Source organism: Podarcis filfolensis (assembly GCF_964270895.1).
Source record: "Podarcis filfolensis genome assembly, chromosome: 14".
Classification (NCBI taxonomy): domain Eukaryota; kingdom Metazoa; phylum Chordata; class Lepidosauria; order Squamata; family Lacertidae; genus Podarcis; species Podarcis filfolensis.
The window spans coordinates 7640439-7663343 of NC_139616.1; the positions used below are offsets into that span (position 1 = coordinate 7640439).

The 22905-nt window shown below is 43.3% G+C and overlaps 1 protein-coding gene across 4 annotated transcripts; it reads right to left on the bottom strand.

Moving 5' to 3' along the window:
• Window positions 1-20: 20 nt before the first annotated feature.
• On the bottom strand, window positions 21-22056 carry ADPGK (ADP dependent glucokinase). 4 transcript variants are annotated; one of them, XR_014541669.1, is made up of 9 exons: window positions 21745-21946; window positions 20449-20795; window positions 19373-19598; window positions 17463-17525; window positions 15368-15488; window positions 6862-7058; window positions 6379-6477; window positions 3265-5036; window positions 21-3107 (listed from the first exon to the last, which is right to left on the bottom strand). XR_014541669.1 is itself a non-coding variant. In XM_083586757.1 (8 exons), the coding sequence occupies exons 2-8, from the start codon at window positions 20664-20666 to the stop codon at window positions 4488-4490; spliced, it is 1473 nt and encodes a 490-aa protein (XP_083442883.1). In that variant the 5' UTR covers window positions 20667-20795; window positions 21745-22056; the 3' UTR covers window positions 21-4487. The 4 variants fall into 4 exon arrangements, 2 of the variants coding, with proteins under 2 accessions (XP_083442883.1, XP_083442882.1); XR_014541670.1 differs by having other exon boundaries at window positions 3265-5039; XM_083586757.1 differs by having other exon boundaries at window positions 21-5036; window positions 21745-22056.
• Between the last annotated feature and the right edge of the window lie 849 nt (window positions 22057-22905).

Genomic DNA, 22905 nt, shown 5'->3' on the forward strand with positions numbered 1-22905 from the left:
AAAAGAGAGAACACAGTACATTCTAAATGCAAAAAGAATGTTTTATGGTAACACCAGAATCTTAAGGTTTTAATAATCATATACATTGAAACAGAACACAATGTCCAGAAATACTTTTTTCATAGGAATTGTACAGGCAGAACAATTTGGCAAGAGAAGTTATTGAGAACTTGCTTTCAAGGATGCTTTTTAGCTCTTGCAAATGATACCTATTCTATCCCTGCTATTTACAAAAGAAAACAGGAAGTGTAGCTTGCACAGCACAGGTGACTTTCACCACCCTTTGTATTAGCAAGTGCCAGGCACCAAGATGACAGATGCTTGGTTTCTGAAGCCTCTGATCCCATGTTAGATTCTGGGCTCAGCAACTCCCTGAGAATTCTGGTGGGACAGAGAGCTGTTCCAATTTGACAATGTGGGCAAGAAACTATACCATTCAGAAGAGCAAAAAGCTCACTTTAGCTGTCACATTAAAGAAACAACTGGGTGTAAAGCATGGGCTAGAACTCTTAGCAAAGCTTTACTTTCTATCCATAGGGTTTCAGATATAGAGAGGATGAACCTGCTTCAGTATTCTGCTTCACAGAATATTTTCCTAGTGCAAGGAGAGTTGTAAGGAAGACTTTGTCGCACATCACCCATTGGTAAGAGGCCCTGGCACTGGGCACTCACATTGTTATTGCCGTTAAAGCTGGGTTGGCTTGTGGCCAAGTGGATAGGCTCATTCCGTAGGCTGAACAAAACAATTTATTAGTATAGCAACTGATGACCCTCAGAGTCCCTTCCAACTCTACAATTCTATGATTCTGTATACAGGAAAGCACCACAGGCAGAGGAAAGGGGTAGGCAGTGTCCAGGTGATCAGGAGAAGTACTAAAACCAATGCATTCAAATATCTTTTTTACAGGTACTCTTAGACACAATTAACTTGAGGCTTCGGCTTCTAGCTGGTAGGAGAGGACTTTGGGGTTCATGTTCCTTCTGTCTTTCTAATGAAAAGGGTGAGTAAAATACAAGAGTGCACAGAAGTAGGCTCACCTCTGCCCAGGGCCACTCTTGATTCAGGTAGGAATTACTGAACTCAAATAAACCTGTGTTAACAAGAGCGGCAGTGGCGGGGGGATAAGGTTACCAAGGCCTCGCATATCAAGTAGAGAAACACATGTACAAATGGAGGCTGTCACCACTGGAATATGTGTGATAATAAATAACGACATGTGGATCTAATTAGGATACAGTTTTGCGAAGAGCAAAGGAACTAAGAAAAACCCAACAAGCACCACTGCTGTATAGCTGCCATTCATTTACTTCGTTTATGGAATGAAAACAAGTTCTACAATAGTGCTTTGTACAGTACACCCTAAACTCAACAGCAAAACCTGGAAAATAAAGCTGCATATTTAACCACTGTGATTTGTCTCACAAAAGCAGCAAATGCAAAGAGAATACTTCAGTCTTACAGCTCAGGATTGCTAACATTATGCTTTCCTAGTGACCTGTTTCGAGATGTCTAAAGGCAGAAGCCCTTCCCACAGAAACAAGAACATGATTATGTAGTACAGTCAAGCTCCCTGTTCTTAAACCTTCATCTAAGCAAAGCACAGCCCGTGGTCTACTGCAACCCTTTGGAGTCCTTTTTGGTAATACTATTCATGCACACAGAAGCAACACTTTTGCAAGGTGATGTTTTGGTAAGAGTGTTATACTGACGTTCTGTACTTGGGTTTATGCCAGCAAGCATATGACTGTAAATAGACACAGCTAGCATCTTAGTGCCTGCAGCTGGGTAACAAAATGCCTGCAGGTGGGGCTCACTCAAGCGAGGCCTACTCTGCTGCAAAGAGCCAAGAGAAGCCAATTGACTAAGGACAAAACTAGCTGAGATGGTAGCACATCTGTATTATCAAAGTTCTCTACCATACTGGTATAAATAGGGGAAGAGATGTCAGTTCCAGATGAAGAGGAAAATGGAACATAGGAAGCTGTCTTGAACCAGGTCTGACTAGTTGGTCCCTCTAGTCCAGTACTGTCCATGCTGGCTGGCAGTAGCTCTCCAGCGTCTCAGACGCATCAAAGTATTTCTCATTATTTACTACTAAATCCTTTTATCTGAATATGCCAGTGACCTGAACCCGAGACCTTCTGCATGCAAAATGAGTGCTGCACCACTGAGCAAAGGTTCTGAACTTTTCCTTTGCCCACAGCTTTCCATCACTTCCTCTTCTTTTCTTATGAAGACTCAATATTTGGATATAAACCTGGCTAAGAGGAAAATAGCCAGGGGTAAGCAGTGAAGAGAACAGAAAGCAGAGGAACGGTTCCTGCACTGCTACTTCTCCACCTGAAGTTGCTCCCCCACCTCTGTTTTAACAGCTATTCAGCAGCTAACTGCATGGATCATCTGTTGCTACTGCCTTTAAATGCAGCACTTAAGTAGTAAAGAAGAGTCCACCCTTCACAGTTCTCCACCCCTGGGCTGACAGAAAAAGCAATTTGAGCAACAAGCATTATACCTTGATGTAAAACTTGTCAGCATGCCCTAAGCCACTGTTTTGAAACTTTTAGTGTGAGAACACATCCTTGATCAGGTTCAAGACCTATATGTCAATTCTAATTCTGAAGTCAAACCTTATCAGCCCTTATTATAAAGTCATTTTGATGGTTTTTTTCTATAGAATGCCCCACCTTCCCCACCCAGTCTCCAGATCACTATCTGCAGCAAAGGAAAACTTTCAGCAAGACTCTGGCACTCAGAGCGTGGGAAGAATTGAAGTCATCCTCCCTTATTCTCACTCAAGAGGCCCCACCACTGCTTTTGGTAGAAGAGGCACACAGAACCCATAGCATAGGTTTAAAAACATTTGAAGTAACATCTAGTTTGACCTTAAGAGACAACAAAATCTGGAATATATTACGTATACAGTGCAAAATTTCTGCTCACCTCAGCTAGCACCACATTGTAAAAAACTAATGAAAATCTGTGCTAATCAGATGGAGTCCTGCAGATCCTGTTATGTTCCTTAATTGTAAAGGCATTGGTAGCTACCTTAAGCCCTGTTCAGATCTACCAGCATTAATCATACCCTGACCTGTTTTAATCATATCTACTGGCATTCTGGGAATTTTCAGTTTCATCATTTGTTACTACTGTAGCCCACCCTTACTCTGAGGCTTAGTACAGTTCTTAACATCACAACAACCCCATGAGGTAGGTTAGGCAAAGATAAAGCCTAGTGAGAGCCATGTCTGGGTACAGATTTGCACGTGGATTCTCCCATCCAAACCCAACACTCTGCTAACATAGTACATCACTGCCAGATCTTGTCCTCATCCTGAAGTCAAATTTCGTATCTCAGATTCTATATAGTTCTATTGCTATGTGTAAGTACACAAAAGGAGTATGGATTTTACACACATACAACCTGCTCAATGGAATTTCCTGTGCTATGAGCAACACTTACTATGATCATATGATCACAGCTCCACAAAACCTTGCAGAATAATACAGTAACCGTGGAATAGTAGAATGTGCCAGGTCCCTAGCCTCTTCTCCACTGAAAATTATGTTTATGCCATTTATTAGGAGTCATTTCAGGTTTTGTACATTACATTTCTTTGGAATCTGACCCAGACCAATTGTCACTTGTTAAGCAGACCAGCAATTGTACTGTAAACTCTCACTCATAGTAACGATCTCTAAGTCACTGCTTAAGAAGTTATTGAGAGGTAAAATAATTGTGTGCATGAGCATTTGGTATGCAACTGTCTTAAAAGTAGATTAACCTGTCAGCAATAAAACAAAACAGAGGATCAAAATTAGCATACGCTAGCTGAGGAAGCACATGTGACAAAATTTCACACTCCCAATATTTTGATGTCCACTTCATGAGGTCAAAAAAAAGGAGGGAAAAGGTACCATTCAGCATCCTTTCCTTGCCACAGAACAATTTTTGATGCTTTCATCTTGCCTACCTCCCATTTGTAGAGCTTACAGAACAAGCTTTTGTACTATTCACTTGGGACAGTGTTCCCTTTGGCATGGTGCGGCCCAAGTGCTATAATTTTTCATTCCACCACTACCAAACAAAACAATGGCTCTTGCCATGTTCGGAATGTGATAAGAGGTAACACAATTATCTTTTACCTTTGCCTTCCCAGAAATATGACAGTGTAAAAGACCAAAATAGCCTTCCTGTGATAGCTAGTCACATCAAACTTCTTTCAGTTCCCAGCTTTTTAAGTTACTTCAAATAAGACTGGCTTACTTAAAGCAGAAGCTGTTTTGGTTTAAGTTGTCATTCTGGGCAAAAGGCAGCCCATATATTTAACAAGTCATACCTCACTATTTAATTGTAGACATCCCTGTAGCAACACGCAGCAGCTGAGCTGTGCCTAACTTTTATTCTTTGGCTTTCTACTAAATGCTAACTTCCAGCCCATGCCTGCATGGTTCAATTTTTTTGTGGAGTGTATCTTAATTCCAAAGATTAATGAGGGTAGATTTCTGAATAAAGAAGTCCTTCAGCAGAAATGGCATCACCAAGGCCAACGGTCCGCAGGGGATCTTTGCACACCAGAACAGGAGTGTAATGGAATGTTACCCCATCCCTGTGCCATTCTGACACAGGCTCGTGGGGATTTAAGGAGACTGTAGAGGCCTCCTCCATCTTAGAAGTGGCAAACTCCAGTGGCGCTTTAAGGAAAACTCTGCTGGCATCAATGGTTTGGGTGGCACAAGCTTGTGTCCCTGCTACTCTTGCACCAGCAGCAACAGCTGCCACCTGGTTGGCCCAATATCCATCCACAGTAACTAGGAGGTGATAGGCCAAAGTGTGAAAGTGGATACGAGTAAGATCTGATGCCTTCCCAGGAGTCCTTCCATGTTCCTTCAAGATCCAGAAGACAATGTCACTGACAACACCCACATCTGGGACACCATTCCAGGAAGCCAGTGAGGCATGTGGTCCAGAGGCTGCTTGAGTGAGGAACAGTAGCTCCTGTTCATTCAAACCAACTGAGTTCACAAGAGGGAAGACCTGCTAACAAACAGAGCAAGTGACAGATTGGCTTCAGGGGAGACCAATTTTTAGATTAGGCTTTGACAAACATATAGGAACCAGTGCATGCAAAGCTAGCGTAACATAAGAATTAGGAAGAACATTGCTGGATCAGACCAAATGCACATCTATCCAGCATCCTGTTCCCACAGTGACCAACCAGATGCCCATGGGAAACCCAAAAGTAGAACTGGTGTGCTACTGTACTCCCCCCATCTGCAATTCCCAACAGCTGGTATTCAGGGGCATACAGCCTCTGGCAGCAGAGGTAGAGCGTAAACTTATCTTCTATGAATTTGTCTAATTCTCTTTTAAAGCCATCCATGTAGGTGGCCATCACTACCTCTTATACAGCAAATTGCATAAATTAATTATGAGGTGTGAAGATGTACTTTGTCCTGGATCTTCCCACATTCAACCTCATTGACTGGCCCAAGTTAATTTATCATGAGAAACACCATTTTTATATCCATATTCCACACCATGCATAATTTTATATAACTCTATCATGTCCCCTCTTACTGCCTTTTCTCTTAATAAAAAGCTACAAGTGTAACCTTCCCTCATAGTGGAGTTGCTCCATCACCTTGATCATTTTGGTTGCCTTTCTCTGAATACAGGCAGTTTTATCTTCAACTGCTTTGCTAATGATCCCTAACATGGCATTCACCTTTTTCACAGGTGTGGCACACTGTTCTGACACCTTCAAACTATCCACTACAACTCCAAGATCTCATTCCTGGTCAGTCAGGGCCAGTTCAGATCCCAAGAATGCATATGTGTAATTTATATATATAATTTTGCTGCAATGGACATCACTTTATACATGCTTATTCTGAAATGCATTTGCCATTTTACCACCCATTCACTCAGTTAGGAGGTGTTTTTTTGAAGTTCTCCACAATCCAACAATTTGTTATCAACAACAAACTTTGCTCCCTCTTTTCTCACCCCTAGCTCTAGAGCATTTATGCAAAAGTTAAAAAGCATAGGTCCCAATATGGATTCTTGGGATACTCCACTTGTTATACCCTTCCATTGGGAGAACTGTCCATTTATTCTTACTCTCTATTTCTTGTTTCTTAACCAGCTACTGATCCACAAAGGACTATGTATTTTGACTGCTAAGCTTAGTAGTAAGGAAGTTTGTCAAAAGCTTATTGAAAGTCTAAATACACAGTTTTCAATTGATCACCTCTATCTGTCTGCTTGTTGACTGAAATGACTAACAGATTAGTGAGGCAAGACTTTTGGGGGAGGGAACAAGGAGTTAATTGACTAGAAGTCTGAGGTACAGGTCATACCCTGCCATTTAGGTTACCTGATGAATGATTGCGCTCATAAGTTCTGGGTCAGTCATACTGGCCAGTTCCAGGTGCACAGGTACACCCATGGGAATGTCAGAGATGGAAGCTACAGCCTGCAGAAAACAAAGGAAAAAAGTTAATAGTAGGAAAAAAGGGGGTGGAGAGAGAATGACCTTGATAAAAAGTACAGTATTATATATGCTGCAGATGTTGTCATATTTATAAAGCTGCAATCCCATACAAGTAGTCTAATGGAATTCAACAGTCTAATTGAACCCTGAGTGGACATGTATAGGAATGCCCAGTAAATGAGCTAGTGGACAGAGGCCCACACATATCCTAGAGTGCTACAAAATTTAATAATTTTTTTTTTAAAAAAATTAAAAACAAGTCCTTTGTAGGGCAATGACTGCACCTAATGCCCTGCACAGTGACAGAAGAACCAACAGAGTGCACCTTGCAATGCCTTAGAGTCTGAGGGAACAAGGTGCTCTTACCTCTAGGAGTCTCTTCTGACGCATCTCCTTTGTCTGTCCCTCCATCATATGCAGACCTGAGAGGACCACCAAGTCAGGCTGGAACTCCTCCAGACTGGACACAAATACCTCCAGCATGTTCATGGCCCCATTAGATAGGTCATGAGAGAAGATAAAGCGGTTGGCATTCGGGGCTTTCAGCTGCCCCCACTCTTCACCTAAGGAATACCCCCAAAAGACACACAATTATATGGGATCCATATAGATAGGCCTCTGAATTACAGTTTTAATGGCTTCTTTTCTTTAGCAGTGAACTTTGGCCTTTCATCAGAGTAGCAAGTAGGGTGGGTTTTATTTCTCCCCATCTGCTTCACAGTGTTATCCTGCGTCCTCCTGCAGGATACAAATATCCACACCACATTACTCAATGCACTATTACAAACTGAAGTAAGGTAAAGGTAAAGGTAAAGGTAAAGGTAAAGGTAAAGGTAAAGGGACCCCTGACCATTAGATCCAGTCATGACCGACTCTGGGGTTGCGGCGCTCATCTCGCTTTAGTGGCCGAGGGAGCTGGCGTATAGCTTCCGGGTCATGTGGCCAGCATGACTAAGCCGCTTCTGGTGAACTAGAGGAGCGCACGGAAATGCTATTTACCTTCCCGCCAGAGCGGTACCTATTTATCTACTTGCACTTTGACGTGCTTTCAAACTGCTAGGTTGGCAGGAGCAGGGACCGAGCAATGGGAGCTCACCCCGTCACGGGGATTCGAACTACTAACCTTCTGATTGGCAAGTCCTAGGCTCTGCAGTTTAACCATAAAAAGAGCCTAATGGATCTGGCCAATGGACTATTTTGTCCAGCATTCTGTTCTCACAGTGGCCAACCACATGCCTTTGAGAAACCCACAAGCAGGATTTGCGTACAACAGCATTCTCCCCTCTTGTGGTTTCCAGCAACTGGTATTCAGAAGCATTGCTGCCTCCAACTATGGAGGCAGAGCATAGCCATCATGGCTAGTAGCTGTCAATAGCCTAGTTTTCCATGAATTTGTCTAAACCTCTTTTAAAACCATCTAGGTTAGAACATTACTGCCTTGTGTGAGAGCGAGTTCTAGTGTTTAACTATGCAGTGCATGGAAAAGAGCCTTCTTTTATATGTCCTGAATTATCCAACATCCAGCTTCTTTGGATGTCCACAAGTTCTAATGTTATGAGATGGGGGGGGATGCTTTCTCTATCCACTTTCTCCATGTATCATATATAAACTTCTATCATGTCACCTCTCGCTTGCCTTTTCTCTAAACTAATAAATCCCAAACACTGCTACCTTTCTTCATAGGGGAGTTGCTGTATCCCCTTCATGAGACTCCCACTAAGTCTCAATAGTTCAACAATTTGATTCTTAAGTACCTCTACCCTTGCTGAATGAAGCCACATTGTTTGAAGCCTAAGGCATTTCCAAGAGATGCTGCTTAAGAATATGCAAGCAAGCCATGCCCAGCTGAACTGCCATGCATTAGTAATTTAACATGAAAGCAGAGTGCTATCCCTTTAGCCACAGCTTGTGAATTCCTCACAATCTTGAGAGGATTTGAATCCCACAGTCAGCTGCAGCCTTCAGTGGGCATGAGGGAAAATTCTATGCTGAACAACAAAATGTGAGATAAATTAATGTGGATCAATGAACAATATCCTGGGTTTGGGAGCTGGGTTTATCCTAATAATTACATGGCAATATTGGCTACATTTTTCTTTCTTTCAAGAGACCTTTTTAAAGAAGTGAAATCTCTCTCCTTTCTCCCTCTCAGATACAGTAATCCAAACACTGGCAGCTTTGATTCTTCCAAAGCCCAGATTTGCAAATGTGTTTGTGTAGCAGCTGCACCCCTGGACACATATCTCTTTTGATTCTCTTGCAATGAATGTTTTTAGCCAAGAGGGAAGAAATGTGATCATCTGGTTGTTGCCATAATTTCAGGGGCTGCCTACTAAGACAGTTGTCTATACTAGAGCAAACCCACAATCTACAGGCATTTCAGACCAGTGAAGTGCTAGAATTTTGGGGAAAGAGGTGATGCTCCTTCCTGAATTCCACAAATTACAGCAAAATCATACCCCACCCATAGCTTTATAAAATCAGTAGCTAAGAGGCCCACACCTTCTGCTCATCTCTGTAACTCTCTCTGCTCCCCATGTAAATTCCAAGTGCCAAACCTATGAGAGCTCTGCTCATACTCAACTTGCATAAATGTGCACTACTAACAGGACTGGGCACCATATACAGGGGAAAGTGCTCTTGTGCTTGAGTTCTGCTTGTGGGTTTTGTTGTAAACAAAATCTGGTCTTGTTCCATTACGGGGTACACAAGAGTCCTTTGTAGGTTCTCCATTGGTAGGAGAAAATAATAGAGGCCAACCAGAGAATATTGAGAAGCAAAGCAGCTAGTAAGCCTGATCTTTATTAATGCTGTTGCAACAAGGTGCTCCCTTCACACACAGGAGAGCAGAGAAGGACCCAGAACAAAGGTGTGCCTGCCCTTATATAGACATTTTAAATTGCCTGCCCTGGAGTCCAAGACCACCCCCAGAAACATCATACATACATCAGAGAAGGGGTGTAGCCCAAGACCACCCCCCAGATAAATCATACCTGATTGTAGAATTTTGTTGTTTTTCCTGTCTGCCAAGTTATCTGATAATGCCTTATCTGATTGCCTTTCCTGGTAGTCTGGCCATTCTTTTGAGATGGTAATTACTTAATTCCTGAGACAATGGGAAGGTTTCTTTCACCTCCTCCCTCCTTGCAGAGAAACATTTGGTCAGTTTGGGAGTCAAAATGGTTTCAGGGCTGTCTTCCTGTGCTGTTCCAGACACATAGCTGTCAAGTGTCCCTTATTTGAAGGGACAGTCCCTTATTCCAGCGCCATGTCCCGCTGCTGTCCCTTATTGATGGATGTCCCTTAAATGATGTCCCTTAAATTTCAAAGGAAGAAGCTCCTCTCCCTCCCTCCCTGCCGGCCAGGGAGGAGGGAGGCTCCAACTGTGTTGCTTGGCTGTCTTGCTCACCCAATAAGAAGTCTTAGAACGACTGGGGGGTGGAGCTTGCATGTCTTGTGTGTGGCTAGTTAATGCAAGCTGAGGGGTTTTTTGAATGCTGGATGCCATTTTGTTGCACGTGCTGCTGCAAACTTTGCAGGGCAAAGCCAGGCCAGGGAGCCATCTTAAGTTGAGGCTGCATAGGCCTTGTGGTGCATGTGATTCAGATTCTATTCAGTTGAACCTCTGGTTACAAAGTTGGTTGGACAGTGTCTCGAAGCTACCCAGCATGAGTTTGACCAGACTGCAGGAGGACAGGAAGACTGGAGTGCCTGGAACAGGTGAGGCTGCAGGTCCCTTATTTTGGCTGCTGGTCCCTTATTTTCAAGGCTGCTGGTCCCTTATTTTCCAATCTGTAAGTTGACAGCTATGTCCAGACATGTGGTTTATATATTTATGTACGTGTTTCCTTGGTACATTTATTATAAATCTAAGACCTTAAAATTCTTATAACAGTTTCCACAGGCATCTGTTTGACCATTGTTGAGAACAGGATGCTGGAGTGAATGGGCCACCGGCCTGGTCCAGCAGGCTCCTCTTAACATTTTTAGCAGTTAAGAATTCAACACAGAGTCAGTTTATTTTTTAATATATGGGAACCAGTCATGCTCCTATTCTCTGTGTATCAAGCAAAATTGGGAGCACAAGAATGCTTTTAGAATTATTTTTTAGAAAGAAAAGCATGATAGAAATGATGACTTGAAATAAAATGTGCACTGGAGACACAATCATGCCCAACATTTCATTCTCACAAAGCATATATTCAATTTGCTCTGAGAAGAAGCCAGTTATCACTCATCCACAATGCCATAGGAAGAAACTAAGAAATGTTCTCGATTACCACCAACCAAGCCAGGAATTTATAAGAAGATCAAGTAAATTCTGGGTTATAGGTTTCATTCCAACTCCACTTAAAGAAAGATCATTTAGATTTTTCACTTTGAAACATGCAGGCACACTAAAAACTAAGAGTATAGCAATGCTGTAGAGAATAGAGGAAGAAGAGCATTTTGGGGGCTCTAGTTCAAATGGAAAAGAGCAGCTTGCTGCAGCTTATGCTGCTTCTTCACCCAGCAACCTAGGAAGCTGCATAAATCCAGCAGGAGTACCAGACTCCAAAACTGGCAGCTCTAATTTAGATTATGCTTGACTGCTAAGAAATTTACTTGAGATGTAAATATTAAAGTCAAAAATAAACTAGGGTTATAATCAGTACCATTGTGGCATCTAAGCAACTTTTTAAAAAAAACCTCGTTTACAAAAATCTGAAATCATTGAACTCTGCCAAACAAATGCATCTTCCCCAGTAAGTTAACCTAAACACCTCAAAGAACAGGATTTCCTCACTCTCTAACCCTGACAGCGTCTAGGAAGAATCAGCACACTCAATGAACTGTTCCCAAGATAATAAGGTACTCAGAAGGGAAGTACCACGTGGAACTACACCACTTAAAAAAAGAGTCACTTCTAAGAAGCTAAGGCTCCACCCAGAACACTTGCAACAGAAACACTTGCAGCAGTAACACATAAATTTTAGGTTACTCCTCCACCCACTTACAAAGTTTAGAAACAGCAAAATGACTCATCACCTACATGCTAACATATCTGATAATCAGCATTTTTGTCATTTAAAGCGGAAGATACAGTTTTCAGACAGAATATCATAAAATATTGATCTAATCTAGATTGTCTTCCTGCAAGAAGTTTTGCAAAAACTTGTTGCAGAAATGGGTCATTTTCACATTGTATTTCAAGTAAAAAAAAATGTAACTGTTTAATGCTCTGAATTCTTTTTCTGGAGCACAACGTTCACTGCCAAAAGTCATCACGACTTTCATATTGGGCTTCTCCTCAAACTCTACTAAATGAAACTAGGTAAATGAAATCAGAAACCATCTCACCAATTTCCACACAGTGAAATAAAATGAAGTTATTGTTTTCTACTTTCATACTGAGTAACCTGTAACAGAACCACCAATTTATAAAAGCAGACCTATTCACAACACTCACTATAGGAAATAAAGATCCTGATTGCATCAGATTGCTTGGTGCTGTATTACAATGGGTGTGGTGCATTGGTGTCACTGCCAGTTTTTTCTTCCTTCAGTAGACTTTTTCAGATCTCTAGAAATTCACATTTCAAGTCAGATACAATTCAAGTTTAAATGGTCCCATATGTTCCCCTTTAATAAGCATGGATCCTTTCCAAAATGCTTCTTCTGCGTAAACAGCAAGTCAACAGCCATTCAGAAGCATGTGTCATATTCACAATTGTATTTTGCCATTTTTAGATATATGTTGTTCGCTAGTGTGCCAGTACCCACATTTATGTGAATATGTGGTGTTGTTGGCATTTTTATGCAGCCCTTCGGCCAAAAAAGTCTCTAAGGAAGGCTTACAAATACTAAATGAGCAGAAAATCCATAGCCTCAGGCTCATAATTTGAGACAACACAAATGGAAAAGAAACTATTAATGAGACTGATCCAAAGTGGTGCAACCCAACTTCCTGGGAAGAAGGCAAAACCTCCTGGAAAGAAGGCTGGACCAAAATGGGGATATTTTGTGTACCCACATTTAGGAAAAACACATCATACTGCTTCATCCTGAATTTGAAAGGGCTTATTGCACAGAGTTTGATCTTGGATCTGAGTGACATTTTATAACAAGTAAACATGGGTGGAGTGTTCCTGGGACACCATGAGTTAGTTAAATGTCACAGGGGCTTTTCCATTTACTCAGTCTACTATTTGCAGAAAAGATATGGTGCTTGTAATTTCTCAGGAAATTGAAAAAGAAATACTATTGATCTAATTAATCCAATGTATTAGAAACAAGCTCTCATTCTTGCAGCGTGGTTGTTTTTTGATATGGCATTGGACTCTGGGACTATGTGGGGCAGGGTGTAACCTCCTGCCTGACACCAGCATGTGCTAGGATCATTACTCCCATACAGTAGGGAACTGCCTATCTATCACATGGATACCCTCACTGCTCAAAACAAAGCCAAACCTCTCCCCCCCCCCCGCACTCCAGAGCATGGCAGTTGAACCAAATTACTCAGTAGTCATGGACTTTCTGTACCAGAGTTCAAAGTGTGACTCACTCTATCAAGAACTCCCTTCGCTCATGCACCTACTTCACAATGCAATCTCCCATGTCCAATTTTAATTTAAGCTGCTAAAAGCTTAAAACTGACAGCAGAGACCCTGGATCAATTTCAGATGAATCAAACCAAACCTTTGAATAACTGAACCACATTCTATACTGGGCTACAACTAACAAGCGGAAGTACCGTATTTTTCGCTCTATAAGACGCACCAGACCACAAGACGCACCTAGTTTTTGGAGGAGGAAAACAAGAAAAAAAATATTCTTAATCTCAGAAGCCGGAACAGCAAGAGGGGTCGCTGCGCAGTGAAAGCAGCAATCCCTTTTGCTGTTCTGGCTTCTGGGATAGCTGCGCAGCCTGCATTCGCTCCATAAGACGCACACACATTCCCCCTTACTTTTTAGGAGGGGAAAAGTGAGTCTTATAGAGCAAAAAATACGGTATTTTGTGAAGAACAAGGGATTCTTCATCATGGAACCAAAGTACCTCAATGCTGCACTTGCAGTGTCTTCAAAAAATGTAATCAGGGCTTCTATATTAGATACTCTCACTTCCTAAGAACACCACAACTGGGAGTATACAAATTATATTTCTAGTTTCCATAGCAGGTTTGGTTGTCACATTTTTCTAAGCACATTTAAAGAGAGAAGGAGGATTCACATTTCCTAGATGATGTTACGAAGCTAATTACGATTTTGATATGGAAAGCAGCTCACAGCAAACACACAACACTTGATAACAGCTTTCCAAGCAATTCTTCAACACAGAAAAATGTAAAGCTATAACTTTACATACACTGCATGAAGACCATTAAGCAATTGCCTTCTTTAAATTAGCACCAATTTTCAAACTAATGCTGATCATATAATATAGCAGTTTCTTTCAGTGCTCAATGTACATACATAAACACCTGTAATCTCTATGGTCACAATATAAAAGGTAGGCCACTATTATAAAACTCAAATTACAAATGGGAAGATGAGGCCGAGAGATCCTGGTTACCCAGTGGGTTCACAGCTGAAAACTGAAGCAGACTTACCAGCTGATAGCTAGCTTCTTCTTTAAGCACTGTGCTACACCAACAACACAACACATTAATGCTGATATATATACAAATACAGTGGTACCTTGGGTTACGGACAGCCTAGCCAACAAACTTTTTGGATTACGACCACTTCAAACCCGGAAATGAGTGTTCCGGGTTGTGGGGGGCTTTTTTGTTTTTGTTTTGTATACGAACGTACTCCGTTCGGAGGTGCACTTCCATTTTGAGTGCCACACTTCGGTTGTCCGGCAGAGAAGGGGATCGTCACAGCGTTTCCCGCAGTGAGGGAGGGAAGCTGCGTGCCCGCAAACCAGCTGGCTCTTGTCTGGGAAAACCACGCCGCCTTTCCATGCACCTCCGCCTCCCAAGTGGCTCAGCAGCAAGAAAATGTTCCCTCTGTCCGGCCTGGCTGTGGAAGTAAGGCGCTCTGCTCACAGAACGGTGGTGGTTGCTCCCCAGGAACTATGTGGAGGCGTGCGTACAGCTGCCTTGGCTGCCTGCCCCAGTAAGTCGGAGGAGGCAATTCTAGCTGGCTGCCGTTCTGTGCACCTGGGAGTAAGTGCCATGCAACTTAATGGCACTTTCTTCCGAGTAAACATGGCCGGGGAAGGGAGGCGGGCAGGTTGGATGGAGCTCGCACGCTGCCTTTGTCTGGCCTCGAGAAACACTCTCCTCCCGCAGCAGCAGGGGTGGGTGGGTGGGTGGGTTTGCACGCCCACAAAGCAGCTGGCTCTAGTCTGGGGAAACCACGCAACAGAGCGCCTTCCTCCCGCAGCCCGGCCAGGCAAAGGGAACCCCCCCCCCATGCCGCTGTGGGAGGCGCGCGCTCTAGGGAGCATTTCCCACAGCAGCGGGGGGAGGGGGGGGCAGGATCTGTGTGGATCCCAGTTTAGCTGCTGATTGATTGTGGAAATGGATAAAAGCCCCCCCATCCAAACAATGACTATAATCAGTGCAGGTAAGAATTTTTTTTAATTTTCATTTTTATCATCTGCAATACTGTCTTATTTATTTTATAGTACAGTACATTGATTGTTGCTTTCATTTTATGATCAATGGCCTTGTTAAATAGTAAAATTCATGTAAAATTGCTATTTTAGGGGTTGCTTTTCATCGCCTGGAACGGATTCATCGATTTTCCATTACTTTCTATGGGAAAGCACACCTTCGTTTAAGTACGCTTTGGTTTAAGAACGCCATTCTGGAATGGATTAAGTTCGTAAACCAAGGTACCACTGTACAGCTTTGGGCCTTTTGCATCTTTCAATAAAGCATACCTGCTCGATACTCCAAAATGAGGTGAAATTCATCAAATTCTTGCATTGATTCTGGAGGGACGATTACATTTTCATCAAGCAGCTCATGCAGCTTAGGACCAATTGGGCCACACAGCAGAACCTACAAATCAACCAATTGATACCAGTTAACTGTTATTGTCTCTGTTTAGTGCAATCTTCAGTGAGATGGTTCTCACTCTAATAGAGACACTATAAACTGGATTCCAATGCATTCACTTTTCTGTCCTGTTCCAAATAGATGAACTATGTGTGTAGACAGGTCATACAGTTCTATTGTCAGAATGTTTCAAAATAAAATAACCATGTGTAACAAGCTCTCAGATTCCAAAGCCCATTCTGAAGAAACAGTTGAGCATCAAGTGGGGTGGGGGTGGGGAAAAGTCACTTAACAACCAATACACCAATAAGCACCCTAATATGACAATTCCACACTAGAAGACAAATTAAAAACTTGATATGGATCACGTCCACAGTTGAGATGTTAAGTCAACTTTCCTATGAAAATGGACGTGTCTTTTGCTTCTCTGTGTTAAACCACAGAGCCTAGGACTTGCCGATCAGAAGGTTGGCGGTTCGAATCCCTGCGACGGGGTGAGCTCCCATTGCTCAGTCCCTGCTCCTGCCAACCTAGCAGTTCGAAAGCACGTCAAAGTGCAAGTAGATAAATAGGTACCACTCCGGCGGAAAGGTAAACGGTGTTTCCGTGCGCTGCTCTGGTTCACCAGAAGCGCCTTAGTCATGCTGGCCACATGACCCGGAAGCTGTACGCCAGCTACCTTGTCCAATAAAGCGAGATGAGCGCCGCAACCCCAGAGTTGGCCACGACTGGACCTAATGGTCAGGGGTCCCTTTACCTTTTACCTATATCCAAATTAGCTTAAAAGACATTTAGTACTACATATTTATCACCAACAATAAGAGTTCTGTGTTGTCTGGAAATGGAAGCACTAAGAACGCAACTTTTCTCCTATCCATGGGACTAATGAGCATGCAAGTTTGAACACTGACTTCTTCTCTGACAATGAGTTCTTCCTATTAAAAAAAATTAATGAAGCCATGCAGAGCTTCTTGTACTAGGAATATGTAGGACACGGGCAGGAGGGAGAAGACACACAAACAATTTTGCATATCAAAATCTCACAGCACAAATCATTACTACTGCTGCAAGGTTGGCAGATGTTGGTCATCCCTGGCCATTGGCCACACTGGCTAGGGTTTAACATCTGGAGGGCCACCCCTGTTCTAAAAGACCATGTATACTGATGTCATAATATGAATAGCTACTATTGCATATAACGGCTGAAATAAGCAGACAGCTCCCAATAACTTGGTCCACTAAGTTACATATACAAATGTATATGGACACTTGGAAAGAGTGACATTCCACTACGGATTGATTCCTTTTGACATTCCAAGTACATCTCTATGCACAATACTAGAGGTAAGAAAGAAGTAATAACCCCTTCTTCCAAAGAGTTAAGTGAAATATTGTTTAGAACTTTCCTCCAAGTTCTTTTAATTTCCTGGTATGTCTAATCACATTTGTTCACTCAGCAGCTCCACACATTCTGCTACCAAGCTGCAGTTGCTGTTTTCTCAGCCATATACTGCTTCTTGTAGTCAGAGGCCTGGTTTTATTTTTTATTAGAGTAACATACTTCACACATGTGTGCCTCTCAGCTAGAGATGCCAGGAAGCAATGGTAGTTACACTTTAGTAAAGTAACTTGCACAACTGCCTTTGCTTGTGCTGTTTTTACTTATTTCATACATTATTACCCAGTACTTTGCCCATGTGCTACTCATTGCCTTGCAAAAGCATAATCAAAAACTCAGGCATGGCACCCGAGTGCCTCAAGCAATAGCTATAAGCATGTGCATCACTAGAAGTTTGTGTCATCAAAAGGAAAATGAACTTTTCCACTGAAAAATTCTTCTGCATCATGCCTGCATATTTACTGGATAAAATGGGGACAAAGATTAGATGTTACATTCAGGATTTTAAACAGGAAAACCAATGAGAGGAGGTATACAGTTATAGGCAATCAGTGAGGGTTGGCATTTGATATTCTTACCTTTAGGTCTGGATTTGTTGCAATTTTCTGGCCAATGAGAGCAGCATTGCCTCCCACATACAACTGTTAAGACACAAATTTGTGCACACATTTAATCTGCAATTTCTACATATCTTTACATGATCACAGTCCTTTGCAGAGTTTAATATGTGTACTATCAAGAATATAACCATAGTTATCAGTGGAATAAACACATTCACTTATCTAACTACTAGTATGCCAAAGCTGCAGCAAGGCTGCTCTACTCACTTTAGCCACTGACTGCTTGGCTCTCAAAAACAATTAAGACCCCTATATCTTTTTCGCATGTACTGCTAGTAAGTCAGGTTTCCCCCATCTTATATTTGTACACCTGGTTCTTCCTATTTACGTGCATTTGTCCCTACTGAAATTCATTTTGTTAGCTTGGGCCCAGGTCTCCAATCTGCTAAAGTCATTTTGAATACTGTTCTGTGTTTTGTGGCATTAGCTACCCCTCCCAGTTTGGTGCCATCTGCAAATTTGATGAGCATCCCCTCAATTCCTTCATCCAAGTAGTTTATAAAGACATTGAACAAAAGCAGGGATGGAACCCTGTGGCACCCCACTTATCACTTTTGTTCCAGGATGACGAGGAACCATTAATGAGTACCCTTTGGGTTCAGTCAGTCAACCAGCTACAAATCCACCTAACAGCTATCTTGGTCAACCCACATTTTACCAGCTTCCTCACAAGAATATCATGGAGGACTTCGTCAAAAGCCTACTGCCAGTCTCAGCAGTAAAAACAAGTTATTCTAGAAACTCTAACTTTAGAAACAGGTTTTCCCAGAAGCAGTGGCTTTAAGTTGTCTTGAAAGACTAGTTTCAACCCTTCCAACCTTTGGAAAAGTTTCAGGTTTCTTAAGCTTTTTTGCATGTTGCTGCCTGCAATTTTAAATAATTAACATATATTTTGCAAGGCCAATCTTGTCAGACAGAATTTCATCTCTACTATACTGGACAGTATTCTTAATAGTGTTATTAAGATACAATAGTGCATACAAGTGACATTTTGAGAAGGCTCATCACTAAGTGTACACAAAAGATGAAAAAACTGCAGGGCTCTTGATATATAGTAGTTTGTGTAGTATAAGCTTTGTAAAGCTTATTAGATTGCACTTTATATATCTGATGAAGCAAAGTTAACTCATAACAAATAAAATGCTTTGGGTCCAAACAAGACACTATTTTCCCCATTCCACCCCATCCCTGCCAAACTACAGGAAAAAAGAATGATACAATTATAGGGAAAATGGTTATTTGAGCACACTATCCTTTAAAGGAAGGCGAAATTCTGATGGTTTAAATATTCCAAAATAAGAATAACAACTATCGCTTAATGATTCACTTTTTCCTGCAGTGAGGGGGGAGCAGTAAGCAAGGAAGCATGAGGCTGATTGCCAAGCTCTTTATGGAGACAATGTGCCTAAAAGACAGTTTGTGTCTTTTTGCTACTGCAGATTTACAGAGCTATTCTTTTGAAAAATGTGTACCATCAGCTGAAGGCCATACTTCCCCCCAAAATATCCACATAGTGGCTACTTAGCAGTTCCATGGCATGTTGCTAACTCCCAGTTTGGGGGCCTAGATAACAGTTCAAGCAAAATTAAAATAGACAGTGCTGCATATGTAAATTGGGGCTGTGTGCCTGCATGTGTACTGCAAAGTGTTGGGTGGCTACACCCACCAACTGAAAGCCCTGGAAGGTTGCCAGGGATGGATGTGGCCCTGAAAATGTTAAGTCACTTCTGCTCTAGAGAGCAGAAAGAATAGCAAACAAAGGGAAAGCTAAACAATTTACCACAGAAGCTATAAAGAGGTATTGGATATATGCAGTGTATTATGTGTCACAGAGGGATAAAGAGTTTGCTCCAAGCTAGAGAATGTACCTGTGCCCCAGGATATGCTGAAGCAGTCTCTGCAATGTGGCGGAAGGACTCTGCATCACTGAAGAAGCGTTCTGCAGCAGCTCCCTTCCCCATGAAGTGGCTGAAGGCTTCCTTCAAATCTTTTGTGGAATGCAAGATTGAGTGGTCTTGCCCAACACCAGAATCTAGACCAAGGGCTTGCAGCAACTTCACACCAGAAACGACGACATCTACACAGGCATTGACCCTACCAATAACAGGAGATGAAAAGCTATAATCTAGGCTAATTTTTAAGGAACATATCTACAAGGATATATGCATTCAAGCTTATTTTGCCGTTTATTGACATAAGTATTCTGTAGAGTTTAACAAACAACACTGAAGAATCATATTGCTACTATTTACTTACAATGGAAATATATGCATGTCTATTCAGAAGTAAGTCCTACTGAGTTCATGAGAGTATGAAATTGCAGCTGAAAGTTAGATTTTTCATAAATTCTGTATTTGAGAAATGGATCTCTGAGTGTTTAAGCTTTCTGTTTGCCGGGCAAGGCCCCCACAGTGTACTGGCTAAGAAAGTTTAGGGGTACTCACATGAGATCTCAGGGGAACTTGGATGGACTTGCGAAAGCATCCCAGAACTGGTGCACCAAGAGAGCCTTGCCTCCAAGCAAGTCAAAGAGCTTAAAGGCTCTTTTCATACTGGGAAAACCCAGTGCAAAAATAACTTCCTTGCTTGCATTTAACTTGCACAAGCTTTCCCACCACTATCTGACCTTCCCTTGCAATGCACAACCACAAATAAGTGTGTTCTAATGCATGCTCTTAGTTTACACCTAGTTTATACAAAGTAACATCAAGGCTCAGTACGACTGACTAGTGCCCTACATTGAAGTGTGCACCCTAATATGTGCCCTAGAATATTTGCCTGGCAAGCATGCAGGGGATCCTCAGTAGTCAAAAATACATGGCAACAGGTTCCTCCACAGCAGAAAATATAAGGACCACTGCTCTACAGCAGGAATGTTTTATTAGCAAGTGTTCCAAAGAACACTCAGGGAGATCTATACACAATAATTTAAGACATCACTCACCCAACAGCAACTCTGTTCCACTGTTTGCCCGGCTGGGTGATAAGCACTTCCCAGGCAGCTGCCATGCTGCTCTCTGGGGACGTAAGATCCCCCTGCAGCTGATATAGGAAGGAGCTTGAGAGATACTTCAGCACTGAATCTGGCAGATCAGAGTCCAGTAGGAAGACGTAGCCTGTAGCCAGAGCCAACAAGGCCACACAAACCGACTTGTTCCACATGCTGATGTCTTGAAGTGAAAGCTCAAGGTGAAGAGTGTGAATGAAGTTTATATGGCAGCTCTCGTAAGTCCGGCCTGAAAATTGTTTTTCTCCACAACGGCCACCTTCATGTTTATAATTGTTCACAACCTATAAATAAATATTTAAACATGAGCATTAGACTTTGTATAGCAAACCCCACCTCATGATCACATCCTTCTAGTTTGCTAGGTTCGTATTTTTCCTATTTCCTTCTCCTTCCTCCCCCTGCCTCTAGGTTTATTATACGTCTCTGTTATATTTATTAATTTCATTATACTGTACAATAAGGTATGGGGTGGGGGTGCAGAGAAGACCTACTGAGTTAGTTGTGGGGGAAATTGCACCCAGAGAGAGGAGGGGGTACTGAGAGAGATAAAGTGTTGGGCACATGTGTATGTGTGTGTACACACACACATGCGTGTAACCAGAGTCGGATTTAGGGCTGTGTAAACGCCCCCCCCACACAGGGTGTACAACCAAAGGGATGCAAAATAACACCACCACATCTCTATTTATACGGGTACCTACTCAATTATTGTGAAAATAATATATATATATATTGGGGGTGCCCACCAAACTTTGTTCTGGCTCAGGGCGCCCTATTACCAAAGTCCGCCCCTCGTGATATATAAAAGATATAGATACCTACTCTCCCCCCACCCACCCCTTTTCCTCTTTGGCCTCGATTAGGAGGAAACGAAAGCAAGGAACGGGAACGGGAGGAGGAGAAGCCGGGGTCGGGGCGTCAGACCCATCGTCCCTCCCGGCGTCGCTGGACTGCAGCTCCGCCCCCAGCCCCCGACCCTGGGGCAACTCCGGCGGGAGCCACCGGCGAGGGAGGCGGCGAGCGGGACGCGGGGGAGGCGAAGGAGGGACTTGCAGGCGGCCTACCCTGCAAAACGAGCTTTCCTCCCTCCCTTTCGGCGCGCTTAGGGGACAGTCCCCCCCCCAACACGACCCAAGGGGGGGAAAGAAGCCCCCCAAGTCCCTCCCTCCCTTTCCCTGAGGGAAACCCCTCGCTGGCTTCCGGCGGAGAGAAAAGCGCGGGCTGGTTTACCTCACAGCTGAGGGGGCAGCGGGGGCCCGGCGCCTTCCCGCCCCTCCCCGGAGCCCAGGCCGCGGGCTGCTCCCCTCAGGAAACGCGGCTCTTCCCGTCCCTGAGGAGAACCGCCGGCCGGCCGCGGGCTCTGGAGCGCCTTTCCGCCGCCCGAGGCTCTCGAAAGGCCGCCTCAGAAGCGGGCAGCTCCCTTACGCCATCTGTTTGCGGAGTTTGCGCAGCTTGCGCGGCTCTGCCTAACTTCTCGCGCGGCGGCCTTTGCAGAATTGTCGGGCGCCGCAACTCGGAAGCCGGCAGGCCAAGCTTAGCTGCCAATCAAAAGGGAACGTAACCAATCGTCGGGAGAAAGAGGTGGGTGACTAGAGATGGAAAGGAGGAAGAAAGGGGAGAGGAATGTACCATGAGGCGTTGCGAGGCGGGGGGTGTACGCATACATGTTCTCCTTAGTTGCTTGGACCAGTTTGGTGATGGTGGTAATGATGACCTTTATAGAATCGTAGAATTGTAGAGTTAGTCAAAAAAACGAAGATCATGGCCACTGGTCCCATCACCTCCTGGCAAATAGAAGGGGAAGAAATGGAGGCAGTGAGAGATTTTACTTTCTTGGGCTCCATGATCACTGCAGATGTTGACAGCAGCCACGAAATTAAAAGACGCCTGCTCCTTGAGAGAAAGGTGATGGCAAACCTAGACAGCGTCTTAAAAAGCAGAGACATCACCTTGCCAACAAAGGTCCGTATAGTTAAAGCTATGGTTTTCCCAGTCATGATGTATGGAAGTGAGAGCTGGACCATAAAGAAGGCTGATCACCGAAGAATTGATGCTTTTGAAATATGGTGCTGGAGGAGACTCTTGAGAGTCCCATGGACTGCAAGAAGATCCAGCCTCTCCATTCTTAAGGAAATCAGCCCTGAGTGCTCACTGGAAGGACAGATCCTGAAGCTGAGGCTCCAATACTTTGGCCACCTCATGAGAAGAGAAGACTCCCTGGGAAAGACCCTGATGTTGGGAAAGATGGAGGGCACAAGGAGAAGGGGACGACAGAGGACGAGATGGTGGGACAGTGTTCTTGAAGCTACCAGCATGAGTTTGACCAAACTGCATGAGGCAGTGGAAGACAAGAGTGCCTGGCATGCTCTGGTCCATGGGGTCACCAAGAGT

Coding starts and splice junctions, on each gene's coding strand:
- ADPGK (XM_083586756.1), bottom strand. CDS start 20,666: ATGTGGAACAAGTCGGTTTGTGTGGCCTTGTTGGCTCTGGCTACAGGC. Junction 7,059..15,367: donor CATTTTGGAGTATCGAGCAG/GTATGCTTTATT, acceptor GGTATTCCTTAG/GTGAAGAGTGGGGGCAGCTG. Junction 5,040..6,378: donor TGAGCGCAATCATTCATCAG/GTAACCTAAATG, acceptor TCTGTTTGTTAG/CAGGTCTTCCCTCTTGTGAA.